Genomic DNA, 18100 nt, shown 5'->3' on the forward strand with positions numbered 1-18100 from the left:
ATCCTAAAACTAACCCTAACTCTAAAACCCGAACCCTTACCCTAAAACCCTAAAGCTAAAACCAGTACAAACGTACGAACGATGTCATAAATAACAGTGACAAACGAAATATATACTGCTGATAGTTGTTGTTGACAACGGATAGTTTTTGTTGACAAACAACGGCACTAATTTTATTCAAGAGAAAAGATCCCCTGACACCGTTGTTTACATTCCACGGCGTAATTGTTTTCACCTCAATAGACGTCAGTGATTGGTTGAAATTACCGAAATACGACAATTTTTTACATGAAATAACTTCGACTATAAAATTTTTTATCTGTTCTATAACACAAAATATACAAGTATTCGAAGTTTGAAAGTGTTTCGGTACCAAAAACACTACATAAAAAAATGTTGGCCGTCAAACCATAAGGATCCGCAATAACAACAAAACAAATAATTTTAACTTCTATTGAACTAAAAATAACTTACCTGACACTTCTATCTCAGCCATTGTAAATGTTTTCCCTCCTTCATTTTCAGCAAAGCATTCATAAGTACCAGCATCATTGATGTTAGCATCATCAAAGACTAAACTCCATTGACCAGGTGACTCATACTGGACATGCACTTTAGATGTTTCTATCAGAGGTTGTCTGTTCTTACTCCAATATACACATGGATATGGAATTCCATCAATGTGACAATTTAATGAACCACAGCTGCCACTTACTAAAAAGATGTCTTGGAGTGGTTTTGTAATTGTTGGTGGTTCTAATAAAGAGATAAAATTAACAAAACTAAGAATGAATAGAAACATTAATGAAGAAATACATTTCCTATTAGGAAATATACTTCAGGAAATAATCATCAAATTTCTATTTAACTAAATTTTTAATAACTGTAATTATTTATTTTATATCACAATTGGTGAACAATAGTATTGCTGATCACAGGTTTCCAATGAACCAATCACTGGTTCATTGTATGCCTGACAGTGTGACAAGATATACCTGCAGTATTTTGTATAACAGCTATCAGAGGAAACTTTGCTCATGCAATGCTCATTGTTTGGTTTGCTAACTGATGCTTATATCTGTTGCCAATAATGCACATGTGTGTGTGTAGTGGGGTGCCTCTCTGTCTTGAAATCATGTGTCAGATGTAAAAGTGTGATGCCAACAGTCAGAGTCGTTCATCACCCACCTCCCATGAAAACAAGTCTGGTCATGAGAAAATATCACTTTTCTGAGAAACAAGTGAAGGCTGGCAACAGGAAGTGCATCCAGCCATAGAAAAATCTGTCTCAGAAAATTCTGTTTGACTCATGCAAGCATGGAAAAGGGAACATCAAAATGATGCCGACATATATATGATGGACTTCTGCACAGTTTCCATCTACCAAACCCTCTTCACACTATATTGATCAACCCAAGGCTACAATGACAGACATTGGCCCAAAGTGTTGCCCAGTAGGACTGAACTCACAACATCATTGTTGCGAGGCAAACTTCTAAAAAAACAGTTATCTTCATGATGCTTGTTAATGCAGCTCAAAATAAAAGTAGAATTGACTTATAACTTCCTTTCTATCATTTTATTTTATTTTAAAATAAATCTTAACTATTTTCTAGTGTAGAAAATTTGTGGTAAATATTTGAAACATGCATATACCACTCTCTTTACATTTGTTTTATTTTATGCATGGAAATTCAATATAAAATGACAATAATAATGTGTGCTATAAAGTATACTACCATCATCATCATCATCGTTTAACGTCCGCCTTCCATGCTAGCATGGGTTGGACGATTTGACTGAGGACTGGTGAAACCGGATGGCAACACCAGGCTCCAATCTAATTTGGCAGAGTTTCTACAGCTGGATGCCCTTCCTAACGCCAACCACTCAGAGAGTGTAAAAGTATACTATAGAGTATTAAAAATTATTATTGTACGTATACAGCCTCCTTGATATTACTGTAAAATAAAGCAAAAGTAAAAAAGGCAAACATTTGTTTTCAATGAACATTATTACTCTTCCATGAAGTGGTTTATACAATTTCAACATGCAATCTCAGTTTAAGTCATTTGCCAAATAAGTACAACTCTGAAATTTTTGTAATGCAACTTCTGGTAAATGTAGTTTGGTATCACATTCAAAACTCAAGAAACAATATTAATAGTTTATGTATTATTAGGCATACCTGCTAAGTGTAGAGTAACTGTCTGGCAGGCAAAGCCTACTTCATTTTCAACATAGCACTTGTAATCACCACAATCTTCCCATGACATGTTTGGAAATTCCAATGTTACAGTTCCATCTACCTTAACAGAAGATGAGTATCGGTCACCATGTTCAATCTTGTTATCCTTAAAATACCAAGAAGCTTTAGGAGCTGGATATGATTGTATTTTCAACTCAATCTTTCCATTACTACATTCTGTTGCATACTGAGGGACTCCTTCTGGAGTAAGGAATTCTGGAGTTTGTGCTGGAAATGTAAAACAATGACAATATAATAAGCAAATAAAGTCAAACTAAAAGCAGAAAAATCTAAGTAACTTTGAGTTAACAGCTAATCTTCAGGAAAATATCAGAAGTATATCATTGCATGGAAAGCAGAATTTATTATTCTTAAAACAAATATTTCAATTTTTTTTTTTTTTTTTTTTTTTTTTTTTTTGTATTTGCAACTTCGTTAAATTGCTACACATTGTATTGCATTGAAACAAATATAGTTCCCATGAGCAATGGAATAACATGGAAAATGTATTTCGCACTATGATAAGAAAAGTGTTGTTACTTACGGGTTTTGAATTCCGAATCGAAAAAGGAACTAGCATCATCTGGAGAGAGTAGATCTGGACTCATTAAAATGGAACTTTCAGTTGAAAGCTGCCTTTGCAGTTGTTTCAAATAATCTAAAAAGAGAGAAAATTAATTCAAGTCTTCTTAATACCATCCTATCTTAGATGCCTCAACGAAAATGTTCATATTTAAAGAAAATCTTAATCAAAATCTCATAGCATAGTGAAATTTCATGTTTAACACCAACATGATATCTACCAACATATAAAGATACACATATTTTAGTAAATCTTTCAAAATATCTTACTAATGCTGAAAATTAATTGTAACACATTATCTGTTTCTTAGAAATATAGTCACAAAAATACTATTCAATTGAGACTCATTTTATGGATGTGTAATTTTTAGATCTAAAACTACATCTGTGTTTTAACTTGTTCTACCTTCCATGAATATGAAGAGGTGAATGCAAGTGGGATACATCAACCATCCAGCGAGCAGAAGAATAGACCTTCAATAAGGAAAGAATATGTTAGACCTTGGAAGACTTTTGACCATGTCTACTCAAGCCAGTTAACCTGGAGATAAACAGCAACGATTTCTATTTGGGATCTACAATACAAGTTCTATTCTTTGATAATTTTTACCATATAGTTTGTATTTGATAATATATTTTGCCGTCGTTATCATCATCATCATCATCATCATCATCATCATCATCATCATCATCATCATCATCATCATCATCAATTTACATCTACTTTCCAAGCTGGCACTGGTTGGACAGGTCAATATGATTTTCATTCAGAGTTGCTGCTCTGATAGATAAGTCAAAGGACTATGTCTTGCTCTTATTCTGTTTTAAGTATGAATTCTACAGCTGTATGCCTTTCCTAACACTAATCACTTTACATAGTGTACTGGGTGTATTTTGTCAGGATACCAGAGAAGTGCCATGTCCTCAACAGGACAAGACTGAAAATTCTCTTGATCATATGATGGCTCCTTTTATTTGTTAAATCAGTGAATGAAGTACTATTTGTTATTTTGTAGCATTAGTACTAATGAAGTTATGTACCCAAGTGATAAAAGAGACCTTTTCATTCATTCAAGACATAAAGCCAACAGAAAACGTTGATCACAGAATATGGAGTAAAGTGAGATGGATAACCTATAATTGACTCTTTCTTCAGTGTAACAAAACCAATGAACATATCCACATTGCTCTCTTACTGCTGAATAAAGTTCTTTCTTATATTTCTTATATTTCAGTTTTAGTTTCTTGTTCACCAATTTTTGTTACATCGGTCTTGTTTATCCCGCCATCTTATTATTGTTCACAGTTTCTTTTCTGTGACCTTTCAGAATCAACATTTAATATTAATGATCTTATAAAGATAATAACATCATGCAATTTTGTTTGTTTTTGCTGTATTGTTGCTTGGTCTTCTACATTCTTATAAGCATAATACATATTCATGAGAATATCAAGCTATTCTTAACTTGCTTCTATTTTTCTCTGCTCCTCAAGAGACAAGCTCCAAAATAACTTCCAGAAAGGAAAAAACAATAATTCCTCTTCAAAAGTAAACCAGTCAGGATCAAGAGCATAATTTCTCATCTTCATGTTGACCTTGACACCTGACTACCAGCATCAAATACAAAATGACAACATTACAACTTTGAATAGCAATTTAATAAAAACACCTATAAAGTATTTCATGAAATATTGAGTTTGATGAAGAGGCAAAAAACATTTCACAATCAATTCAGCTAGTCGAGATATGAAAAGCAGGTCATAATAAACAGATAAGAAGAAAATGACAAAAACGAATTCAAGAAAAAAATCATATTAACATTTCATATTGAAAAAATTGAAATCTACTAAAAAGAAAATAAAGAAATGAAAATTCCAAATGACTACAATACAACAGAGTCACAGAAAACAGAAATAGAATGGTAGAAAGATTAGAGGACTACCAAAAACTAGGTTTCAATGACAGGAATATCAATGACCCTACAAAAGATGATAACATTGAATTTATAATGGCTACAAGTTCTAAAAATTACATTATATGAATGAGAACATACAATCAAGAGAAGTAAAGCCCCAGGACAATATAACAGGAGAAGTTATATTAAAGTTACTTTCTAAACTCTTCATTGAATACTGAATGAAAACCAAAATCCTTAAAAGTTGGTAGAATATAATAAGCACTTTATTGCACATAAAGGCAGATAGAAAAGGCTTATATAGCTAGAAGTCTTCTGAGCACCATATACGAAATATTCACAAAGCTCAATATAGAGTATTAGAGACAAGTATAGATGGAAATATGACACATATATAGAAGGACAGCTGTACAAAAAAGTAAGATACACTGAAAGTAAATAGAACTTGGGGAAAGCAGGGACCAGGTGAGCCACGGAACAAAATAACGAAAACTGATTTGAAGATGGTGTATCGCACAAAAGAGACGACAAAGACATCATTAACAATGGGGACACAGTGCAGGCGAAAATCAGTGCATCTGAGGAAGTGGATATCTCCTACCCATTGTACCATGCCTCCAGTGTAGCTAGGGATATTACTGGACCTTTCTGACCCTCTCTCATTCTTATCATCCTACCTTTATCAGCTATATGAAAATCACTTTAGATCTGCATGTACTCTACATGCTTTACCATTCTCCTTTTATACTCCTTCACAACCCACCCATCCTAGGGTCACTTGTTAATAACATTCATCATTCATCCTTCAGTCCAAGCATTTAACCTCTTCTATTACTATCAATCAGCTTCTCATCCCATCACTTCACTTAATCAGTTTCTATCTTCTTACTCCAATTACTCTGTTTCTACCATTACACTTTTGCCCCTTTCACCCACCCATCATGCTATTTCTCTGTCATTGCTCTCTTCTGCTAGCTCCCTAAGTCATGTAGCTTTAGATAAATAAACTTGATAGAATGGTGAAAGATTCTCTATTCTTATGAGTATCACTTGAAGGTCTACTCTGACACCTCATCAACCACTATTTTATCACTTTCTAGCTTCACCCCTGTCACTCCCACCTTCTCTTGTATTATGCGAATGACTATGTAGATCCTCTACAGCCAGAAACTGGTTCTGTTCTGCCTCTTTCTTTCATACTTTAACCCCTCATCTAGCAGCATGGTGCCACCTTCCTCTCTACTGTAGCCCCAGCCAGTTAAAGATAATCATGGCCTGATGTTGCATAGCAATCTCACTAGTACTGATGCCATGAATAAAAGCACCTGATACATGTTGTAAAGGTGTTAGCATTAGGAAGGGTATCTAGCTGCAAAAGTCATGCCAAAGTAAACACTGGAACATAATGCAGTCCTGGGACCCATCAAATCCTGTCAAACTGCCCTACACATGCTATCCTGGAGCATAGGTGTTAAATGATGATGACTTATGTGTACATGTATGAATGTATGAGAGTGTGTGTATGTGTGATTGTGTGTATGTATGTATGTATGTATGTATGTATGTATGTATGTGTGTATGTATGTATGTACGTATGTATGTATATATGTGTGCATGTATGTATGTGCATGGTTGTATATGCATGCATGTGTATGGAATACGAACAAAATATACAGAAGATATAATTATATCAACACTATCCTTTGCATTATCTCTAACACCATGACCATCCTCGTTATCACATTACTACCATCAACACTTCCACCACTACTACTATAACTACCACCACCAACACAACCACTAATGCCATTACATTTTCTAAAAATACAAACTTTATTATAATCCTCTTTCAAATGCCAGAATGTTCATCCTGGGTGGTATGAATATCCAGGAAAACCTTCCTCCATTTTAACGATTATTGTTTAATCCTTAGAACACAGGTTTAACTACTTCATTCCAGTATTTGAGAGCATCTAGCACTGATCACTCTGCAAGGATTTGATAGAGTTCTTAGAGTAACAAGTGAAATACTTTGTAGTATGTATTCTGAGTTCAAGTCAAGTATTATATCTTAAACTTTGCCTTTCCTCCTTTAAAGGCTGATAAATAAAGTACCAGTTTAAGGTGATGGTTTTATAGAAACAGTAGAGCATCAGATGGGATGTCATGCAGCATTTATCCCAGCTCTTTATATTCTGAGTTCAAAACCTGTTGCTATCTATTTAGGGGTAGACTTAATCTAATACTTGGTTTAACACTGCAGCTTGGTCCTTAGGTCCTATAGCAGAGCTCACTGTGTTACCAGTGTTTAGACCAGGTATTCAGTTTAAGGATTCTTTTCCATCATCTCAGAGGCCCTTTGAAGAGCAATGGCCATGACCCTTCACTAAGATAAAAAAGAAAAATACTGAAATACACCAGTGTTAAGTTCTCTTAGCTTGACTGTGAAGTAGCATATGCTACAGCAACTTTTCTTTCAACTATGCAGCATTATATATTCATACAAATATCATTTCTTTGAAACAACTTCTGCATGCATTGTGTTGTTTTCTTAGGTAATTTGCACACAGCTTGCCAGTGAAGTTTTAACTGCATATCATTTAGGTTACATTCAACTCTTTTTTTCTCAATTAATTTTCTGTTTATCTCATACAGCTTTCATTACTACATACTACCACATTCCTTTAATATGTGTCATCATGTGTCATCATGTGTCATATAAACTATCCAGTCAACAAAAAAGGGAATTCCTTTGGTACCAACATAGGCATCAATTCCTTTCATATCTATGTGCTACACATACCACAGTACAATTCCTATATTTAACCAGTCAAACAAACACAATAATAATAATGATGAAAATAACAGCAACAACAACAACAACAACAACAACAATAATGATAATAATAATAATAATAATAATAATAATAATAATAATAATAATAATAATAATAATAATAATAATAATAATAATAATAATAATAACAACAACAACAGCAGCAACAATAGTAATAATCATAATGATAATAATAAAATGGGAAAATAAGCACTCCAGTGATGAAAGGAGAATTTTATAAGTAGAGATATCTACTTCCCTCCTATATTTCACAATAATGAAATGTTATTGAAGAGCAGGCTTTTATTTTAGTTTTTCAAGTTTTATACTAAAGATCAACTTTACTCACAAAAAGCAGTTGGTTATCTTTTCAAATGACAATGGTAATACCATCTTTATTGCTTAATTACTTCTGCTCTATCAGCCTTTGGTAGGCTCCTTAATTAGTTAATCAGTGGACAAGAAATTATAGTATACAGCATAGTCTCCAGTTTTACCCTTTTGCTGAAGCATATTCAACAATGTAATTCATCATATAATGTCCATGGAGACATTATATTACTAAAGACTGAACTTCCATAAAATTTACCATTTATAAAGAAGCAAATGCCACTTAATGAAGATCACTAAAACCCATGTTAGCTTATCATCTAAAACTAATTTGATAGTAGCTTAATAATAGTAAGAAGCTATTGTATGTAATTGTTTTCAAACATTTAGTGAACTCAAGCAAATTTAAGCAAGCCTAACTCCTTCAGGATTTTATTAATTTGATAAAATTAAATTAGATTGATCACAGCATTTTTAGATCCAAGTCTAACCACAATTCCTTAATGAAGTTTCACATGAAATGAAAGGTTTCCTAAAAACATTGCCATTGAATTTGAAACTTTTCAACTTCAATGATAATAACCTAATAGGGAACTCATTGGATAATGTAGTTTATCCATCCACACCAGTTGACAGTTCATTACTCTCATATAAATGGTTTTGCCTGAAACATTAGTCTTATCTTCTTCCTAAGAGCATAACATTTATTCTACAGTTTGAATTATTTATATTACTTTTACTTCTTACTGCTTGCCAATGCATATCACTTGTCCTTGTGTTCTACTGTTTTTACACTGTTATTTTATGGTTAGCTGCTTTATATGTATATTTTTATTTCCAAATTTTAATCCAAAGAGATGAGGCAGTACCCATAACCTTCACAGGCATTTATATGATCTCTCTAGTTGATGATCAGCTTGAATGTCTGCTGTGAAAAAGTTGCTAAGGAGACAGCTTCATTAGGTTGAAGTTTTAAAGATAAAATTATCAATGCAGTATTTGTGGAATGTGACATGTTAGGAATGTCTCATAACTGAATGCTGAAACACACGAGAGATAATAGCATGTGGATCAGAGAAAGCCAAATTGATACATTATAATGAAGTGTTTCCCAAGAAACTTCAAACTAAATAAAAATACTCAAAGCTCATAAAGGAATGTCTTTACAGAAGGCCAAGATTTTGTGGAAATGATCTCTCATTTGACTCTCATTAGGGACATATACATTATTTCCTGTTTGAACTATATTTCTTATAATTTGTATATAGCTAAGTTTCAAAATCTTGCCATTGCACAAGTGTTCTAAATTGCAGAGCTTGTGATTATCATTTGCAATATTCTTCTGTTGCAAAACACAAAATTCTTAAAATTATCTCTGAAATTGTTGGCAAAATATTGTGATTAGTGTCATTCATAATGGCTTTTTTTATTTTATAGCAATAATAAACAGATCGCCAATAGCAAGTGTTGTATATTAAAGAGTAATTTTTGAGCAAGATCAGTTGTGTCCAACATTGGTTCTAAATCATAAGTATTTTGTATCCTTCATGTTGTTAATGTCTTTAGGAAAAAGGTTGAATGTAAGATATTGTCTTCTTCCTTCTACAATCCCCAAACTGACTTGCTAAAATTAGAAGTCAAATACAGTCATTGTTTACCCTAGTGCCTTAAAAATGAATCAATATAATGGATAAAATAGTTTTGATTATAATATGACAAAAAGGGTGAGTTGGTCATGATTTGATTGCTAGTGAAATAATATAAATTTGATAGACAAGAAAGTGAAGATATTCGTAAAATGGAAATACTACAGAGAATTATTGAGAACATAATGTTAAAGAACAGACAAAGAAAACTTTACTATCTACCAGTCATTTGAGAAATGTAAAATGTATAATTATATAGAAAGCTAAACAAAGTAAAAATTTTTGAAGGAAAATCTAGAAACTAAATATTTATTAACTATAGGGATAAAACATGCTTACACAAATACAGTTGATGAAAGCATCTATTACAAATGAACAGTCTGAAAAGAAGTAAACCACATCACAAAAGGAATACAGTATATTTTCAAAGAGTGTAGGTAGATTTAATAATTGGTGTGTAATTAATTAGAGTATTTACTAAAGGAATACATATAGACAGAGAGAGAGAGAAAGAGAGGTCAGGAGAGAGAGAGAGAGAGATGTATATTTATTTACTCTGGCTCTAAAAGAAAGAAGCTGCTATTGTTGGAAATTCAATGGCTTTAGTGGAAATGGACAAATTATTACCAGTAACTAATAGTTACTGTATTTTATGAACCAACAAGCTACATAAGCTGCTTATTAGCAACCATGATTAGAATTAGAACTAAAGGTAATCATATGACAGAAGATATCTTTGTTGCTGTAGGTTTGTTAATACTGGGTATGAGATGTGATACATTAAGTATTATTGGGGCATGTGTGTCCATAGTAACATAACACATTTGCCCATAACATAAGAGATTGATGGATGAGAACTGCAAATATAAGAAGAGCCCTCCTGAAGAGTGGAATGAACCAAAGTGTTGGATATTGAGATTAGTTTCAGTGTGGTCAAAAAGGTAATGAAAGAAAAGATAAAGAAAGCTACATTTTATCATAGAAATGCTAAAAATATCTGTGATATGTCTCCAATGACTGGTATTATAAGCTACTAAATAAATATACACTGGGAGAGAAAGAGAGAAAACTGAAATGAAAATCTCTGGAGAGATAAAAATTACAAAGCCCTCAAGGAGATAGTCCAAGTTTTGAAAGAAGCTGAGTTCATAGAAATGTTATTGCATGACATGGTTCCCTTAGATAATATTTAATTTGAGCTTATAGGAGGACAATGAAGAACAAATGCCTCTTTCAAGTGAAAGTTATTTTCCAGTATGTATTTCAGCTTTTAGATTAGATTCACGGTGACCTTACATGTTATAAGAGACAACTTAAAGGGCTTGGCATCAAGAAAGCAGCTGACTGTAAAAAGTCCCATCCAGCCCATTCCAGTATAGAAAATCATCATCATCATCATCATCATTAACTGTCTGTCTTCCATGCTGGCATGAGTTAGCAGGATCTGACAAACCAGAGGGCTACACTGAGCTCCAATATCTGCATTGGTGCTCATTGGATACTGTCCAACCGTCCAATCTATATGAATACAAAAACAATGGTGGTGATGATGATGAATTACAAAAACAAATATTTATAAGAATAACAGACTGCTTTAACAAGTTATTATACTTTGCATTTGTCTTCCTCAAATAATGATTTCCTTTAGTTCTGTTTAAAGTTAGGTGTTTATTAATAACTCAGAATAGTTGTCTAATTTATGTACAGGATTGGGGTTTAAGATTTAATGTTGACAAATTTAGTGAGCTACTAGTTGTTCCTCAAATCTCTGTTCTCTACCTTTTTCTATATGTATTAATACTAGATGAAGTAAGGGAGAATTTTCAAGTTTAAATGTTCATAGAAACATTTTATATGCTGATAAAATGTTTCTTATTGCAGAATTTTTCAAAAAGCTTCACAGAAAGTTACAGACATGGTGAAACAGTGTAATATCCAAAACCTGAATAAAAACACACATTTTCCACTTTTCTCTTCAGCCATACATATTGACATGAATTCTCCTCCCAGGCTAAGCTCAATCCTTCCTTCTTTAAGCATCAGCACTCTGGATTACCCTTCTGTGCTTATTTTCTGTACAAATGTCAACTAGTAACTGTCCAAACTGAATATTAACTACATCAGTCTCACCAGACTCAGACAACCAAAACAAATTAAGGGCTTGGTCCATTTTTCTTGATTAAAATCACAAACAAATACAAATAAAACTTATAGAATACTTTACCAATTTCCCTGTGTAAAGTTGCTGGTAGTGAAGGATCACTGGTACCAAATTCATTGGCTGCTCTGACTCTGAACATATAATCTTGCTCAGAATTAAGGTCACTTAAAGTATGGGTGGTCTCTGTTATCCCTGAAGCAACAGAGTTCCATTGAAGTGCTGGTGGTTCACGTATTTCAATGACATATGTAATGCAACAGTTTTTAGCATAAGATGGAACACGGGCAGGTTTCCAACTCAAGATAAGACTGCTTCCAGATTCTTCAGTAATTTTTGGACGACCCTTTGGAGCCCTAGGAGGACCTTAAATAATTGAAAAATATATATTAAATTTAGAAATTTTCAAAACATTAACAAGCAATTATATAAAGTGAAGTTGTAGAAGTCTTAATTTTAATCAAATTTCTAAAAGAAAGATAATTATAAAAACTGTTACTGAAAATATGATGAAAATAAAAACCAGTTCTGATTGGATAGCCATTCTAAAGTTAAAAATTAACTTCATTGTCTTAATGAAATTAACAGAGCCTAATTTAATAATGAAGAATAATAACGCTTTAAATCATATTATGTAAGTGCAATGTAGCCATAAATCTATTCAATTTTCATAATGAAAAATTTAAGAGAAATATATTTTATGTACAATATATTGCAGCTTGTAAACAATATTATCATTGGTTATAGGTTTTTAATGAGCTAGCAATTGGTCTACTAAATGTATGATGGCAAGTGTAACAATGGAGTATTTGTAACTTAATGCGGAACAAATACAATAAGGGACTTTGTCAAAACAGAACCAGTTATTTGGTTTTCTCACAATGCTACATAATAGATAGGGCTCAAACCAATATGACTGAGAAGCAAATTTTTTAACCACATATGCAAAATTATATAATTTTGTACGTATTTTTTCTTGGTCTACATTATCTTATGTGTTTTTCATTTTACAAGACAACAGGGTGTGGTTTGAGGGTGATTTGGCTGTTATTTGCATTGGCTTGAGTGATCATGTAAAGAATTCATTGTTAGCTTGTTTAGTTATTATATTACCCCCAGTAGTGGCCTTCATATTTTATTACAATTTCATTCACATCTAGAAAATATTATAATTCATACACATCTAGAATATATTATAGAGATCATCCCAGTACTAATTGGTACTTAATTTTATCAACCCTGGAAGGCTGAAATGAAAAGTTAACCTCATAGGGACTTGAATTCAGAACATGAAAGATTATATCTAAATGTTGCAAGGCATATAGTCCAACTGATTCTTCCGGTTACCCATCACTGATATGCAGTGGTATGTTCTCAGTGAAGTGAGTCAGAGATGTAGTTTTAATTTTCAGCTACTACAACTTATGGTTTAAAAATATTTGTTTTAATCAACATTTACACTTGGTATTTGAATGTAAAAAAGATCAAAATTTCAAATAGTGTAAATAAAACTTTTACCAAACTTTCATTCAAATTTTAATAATTCAGTATTTAGACTACTCTTTGGCTTCATTTGACTATTATTAGGCTACCTCCTAGTTACATTTTAGATAGATTTAGACTACATTTTGACAACACTTACATTCAGTCCGCACTTTGTCTATGTTGGACTATAATTTTGTAACACTGGTTACACTTAAGTTTCTCTTAAGCTACATTTTGATTTCATTTTGGCTATATGGGTTCTAGTCATTGGTTACACTTAAGCTACACTTAGACTACACTTGGTTAAACTTATGCTACTCTTTGACTACACTTTGGGTGTATATAACTATAATTTGGTTACATTTAAATTACTTTTAAACTCATTTTTTTGGCAATATTTTGGCTACATGTAGACTACTCTTTAGCTACACTTAAGCTACATTTATGTTACACTTAGGCTACACTTTTGTTACAGTCAACAAAATGTATCAGGTCATCCCATAAGTTTTGTCCGATTTTACCTTTTTTAAAGTTGAATGAAATTTAATAGTATTTTAGAATGTCTAATGAAATTAAAAATTATTTTTATGCATTTGTGGACATTTAAACTAATTAAATATTATTTTACAGAATAATAGAATTAAAATTTCTTTGATTAAAATCCTTTCTTTCCATACAACTGTTCATCATCATCTTCAACAACTTGGAAAGGTTCCTAAACTTGGAAAATGGGTGCCTCATGAATTGTCTGAAAGCAACCACAAATCTCAAGTTGACATCTGCTCTTCTCTCCATTCTTGTGAACTCATTTCACCCTTTTTGGATAGACTTGTGAATGATGATGAAAAATGGATCTTCTATCAAAATGATAAACGTCATAAACAGAAGCTTGGTAAAAGGGAAAAAGCTCAACTACAACCAAGAAGGGAACTTCATGGGAAAAAGGTTCTTCTCTCTATCTGGTGATATTGCAAAGGCGTAATTCACTTTGAATTGTTACTATCTAGTGCAACAATCAATGCTCAAGTCTACTGTCAGCAATTAGAGCGTTTGAACCAAGCTTTGAATAAAAAAAAAGACCCGCTTCAGTGAATCGAAAAGGAGTGATGTTTCATCAGGACAATGCATGACCCCACACTGCAAAGATCACTTCACAGAAGATCGAAGAGCTTGGTTGGGAAAAAATTTCTCATCCATCTTATTCTCCCAGCCTTGCTCCTTCAGACTACCATTTGTTTCATAGTTTACAGAATCATTTGGGAGACATAAATTTCGCAAGCCAGAAGGTGGTCAAAACTGATATTTCAGAGTTCTTCGCTTTGAAACCAAAAAGCTTTTACATTGATGGGATTAAAAAGCTTGTAAACAGATGGAAGGAAGTCATAAATAATCAGGGAAAGTACATTGATGATTAAATTTCAATTAATTATAACATTTGATCACTTGTTTTCTTTATTCATAATTCGGACAGAACTTATGGGATAACCTGATAATAAAATATTGCTTCACAGAATCTAGAAAAATCTTGGTAACTTAAAAAAATTGATGTAAATACAATATAATCAGCATTTATCATCTGAAGCAAACTAGAAAGCCAGACATTTCTCAAATTCACCAGAAATCAGTATTTCACTTTACAAAGTGTCATTGTCAAGTACAATAATAGGAGATATTTCTTTTTAAAATACTTACTGATCATAACCATAGGATCATTAAATGTGACAGATGGTAGAAGAAGCTTTTCAACTTTCTCTTCCTCCATTGATGTTGATGGAGTAGGTGCTGAATATTAAATAAAATCATTGAACTTGTAATATTTAAATAGTCAGGAATATATTTGAAATCATCAGACACATATGACAGCATGAAGAATATAATAATAGTCAGCTTTCTATACACATAAACTTCTTTTTTTATCAAATTTCGAATTGTTAACCACCTTCTTTTTTACACACCCAAACACACGCACACATATATATATATATGTATATATATATATATTAAAACGTAAAACGAAAACATTAAAACGTAAAATGAAAACAGATATATAGATAGATAGATAGATAGATAGATAGATAGATAGATAGATAGATAGATAGATAGATAGATAATTATCTTTTACAGTATTGTCAACTTCACATCCTATTTATCTTGAGTAGCATCTTGGTGATATTGGGTAAAAATCAACTTTCAGAAATCTGTCTCCTAAATAATAATCATTTTTCATTCTGTTTTTAGTCTGCAATTTATTCTGGAGAATACTTATCAATTTTTCCATATATGTGTAGTTTTTAATATTTCAAGTTCTTAACACTGACAACATTTTATATATAAAAAAAAAAGATGACATTTTGCAATGCCCATTAGTTTAGGAAAAAGTAAAAGAGAACAAAGATATTTTTTTCTTGTTAATGGGTATTTTTTTACAGTTCACTTTTCTCTCTTTTTGTGTTTCATCCAGTGTATTGTGCATGCACTTTTACAAGGGTAAGCTGAAAAGTTCATAGGCTGACTATGAAGGAATGTTGCTAGAGCTGTGAAACCTTGCATGCATTAATCTCAACCCTTCTCATTAATAACTGTATTATTTCTTTTGAGATGAACTGACATCTACCTGTTAAAAAAAGACTGCTTCAAAAGTAACTAGAATCGACTTCTCGTGAAAATGGGCAAAATTTGGCATTGTGGTGTTATCAAGTACCTACAGAAAAAGGGTTTAGCCCCTAATGACATTCATGCTGATATGATTGCTACAATATAGGATGAGATTCCAGCTTTATCAACAGTGCAAAAGTGGACAGCTGAATTTAGCAGAAGGGAAAGTCTCAAAATTGACCCAAGGTCTGGACATCCTGCAACTGCCACCACCAAGGAAAACATTGATCATGTTCATCATATGACAATATACGACAGGCAATTGACTATAAATCAAATAGCCAAAGCTATTAACATATCCCATGAGAGAGCTAAGGATATTCTGCACAAGGAAACTTGGCATTTTTTTCTTGTTTCAGTCATTAAACTGTGGCCATGCTGGGGCACTGCCTTCAAGAATTTTTAGTTGAATGTATCAACCCCAATACTTACATTTTTAAAGTTTGGTACTAATTCTATCATTGGCTTTTGCCAAACAGCTCTAGTTGTCAAGTGGTGGTTAGGGGATAACATAGACAGAAACATACACACACACACATATATCTATATATACATAACAAGCTTCTTTCAGTTTCCATCTGCCAAATCCATTCACAAGGCTTTGGTTGGCCTGAGGCTATAGTAGAAGACACTAGCCCAAGGTGCCATGCAGTGGGACTGAACCTAGAACCATGTGGTTGGGAAGTAAGCATGATGAATGTTTCTGCTCAGTGAGTGCCATATCTTCTGACAGCTGACCAAAAGCACACCAGGCTGATCACATCATGGAAAAATCTGACATTCTTTGAGGCAGATCCTGCTGGTTTCCTTGAATGTTTCCTAACCCAGGATAAATGTTGGCTTCATCACTTTGAGTCAAAGACAAAGAGACAATCCATGCAGTGGAAACACCCCCTCCTCACCTGCTACAAAGAAAGCCAAGGTCATTTCATCAGCAGAGAAGATGTTGGCTTTGGCTTTTGAGGATGCAAAAGGCATTGGGTTTATTGGCTATCAATGAAGAGTACTATGTCCACTTGCTGAGGCAGTTACAGGAGACTTTCAGATCAGTTACCCAGGAAAAACCTGGGTAATTGATCTGAAAGTCTCCAAGCATCAAAATCACAATCTTATGATCTGGTGCCCAACACCCTAACTACTAAGCCATACATCTTCACTTACCTTGATATTTCATTGTATGTATCTTAGAATAGGAATGTATGTATCTTTAGACTAGGAACAGCTCATTAGAAACAGCTAAAAGGGTAAATGAGAGAAAGGGCATTCTAATGTGAAGCACTGCTATAGAACAACCTTCCAATCCATATCAATATGGAAAAGCCAGTGAAAAACATAAACAATGAATGAATTAGATATATTTAGATCTCATTGCTACTGTGGTTTATCTCTGAGTCTGCCCTGACTGAGCATATCTATGACAAAAATCATACAGATCATGACTATACATAGTGTTGAATGTCATTCTTTTTTCAAGACAAAAAGAAGTCTGTCATTTGAGGGACATTTGCTACTATTTCTAGTAGATTGGACGAATAGATAGTGGCTGCAGCCTGCATTTAGATATCTAAATATAACTGTTTGTTTGTGTGTAAACACATGCATGTATAGATATATAGGTGTGTGTTTAGGTGCATGTGTATGTGTATGTATGCATGAGTGTGTTCATGTAATGTGTATGCATATGTATGTCAGTGTGTGTGTGTTTGTGTTTGTGTATCTGTATGTGTGTGTGTGTGTGTGTGTGTGTGTTTGTGTGTTTGCATGTATTTGTTTGTATGCTTGTGTCTGAATATTGGGCAGCCTGCCTTTAGTATTGTGAGTATAATCTAATTCCTACTACTGTATCGCATTTGAAAGAAACACAACTTAACATGAATCACTTCACCTAACATTTCAAAATAAGTACAAGATCTCCAGGAAACATTCTTAAATTTCATGTCTGCCCGAAGATAGCAGAAAACTACTATGTAGTTAACCTTTGTTGAAAAAAGACAGTGGAAGACAAGGTGAAATTGAAGATAGAGGTGATTAGATCATTTTTATTTAAAATACTTCATATATTTTCAATACACGAACTGTCAAATGTAATTTCTATGGTCACAATTACTTTATATTTGTGGTAAGTGCCTTGTCAGTTGATTGTTGATTGTTACAAGAGTTTGTCTAAATGCTGCACTCACATTTTGATTTATGTTTGCAAACTATATACTTGCATACATACATATATATATATATATATATATA

General features: G+C 32.9%; 1 protein-coding gene across 5 annotated transcripts in view; it reads right to left on the bottom strand.

The window, feature by feature from the left end:
- LOC106873108 (obscurin) overlaps positions 1-18100 on the bottom strand; it is a 162686-nt gene that overhangs the window by 57917 nt on the left and 86669 nt on the right. For all 5 annotated transcript variants that reach the window (XR_008265146.1, XR_008265148.1, XR_001409839.2 and 2 more), the window contains exons 7-11: positions 14894-14983; positions 11783-12082; positions 2793-2906; positions 2189-2476; positions 475-756 (exon numbers count right to left, since the gene is read on the bottom strand). Coding sequence is in view for 1 of the 5 variants with exons in the window: in XM_014920336.2 (XP_014775822.1) it covers positions 475-756; positions 2189-2476; positions 2793-2906; positions 11783-12082; positions 14894-14983 (1074 nt within the window). In the remaining 4 variants the exon portion in view is untranslated. The remainder of the gene's footprint in view (positions 1-474; positions 757-2188; positions 2477-2792; positions 2907-11782; positions 12083-14893; positions 14984-18100) is intronic.

Source organism: Octopus bimaculoides, chromosome 1 (assembly GCF_001194135.2).
Source record: "Octopus bimaculoides isolate UCB-OBI-ISO-001 chromosome 1, ASM119413v2, whole genome shotgun sequence".
Taxonomy (NCBI): domain Eukaryota; kingdom Metazoa; phylum Mollusca; class Cephalopoda; order Octopoda; family Octopodidae; genus Octopus; species Octopus bimaculoides.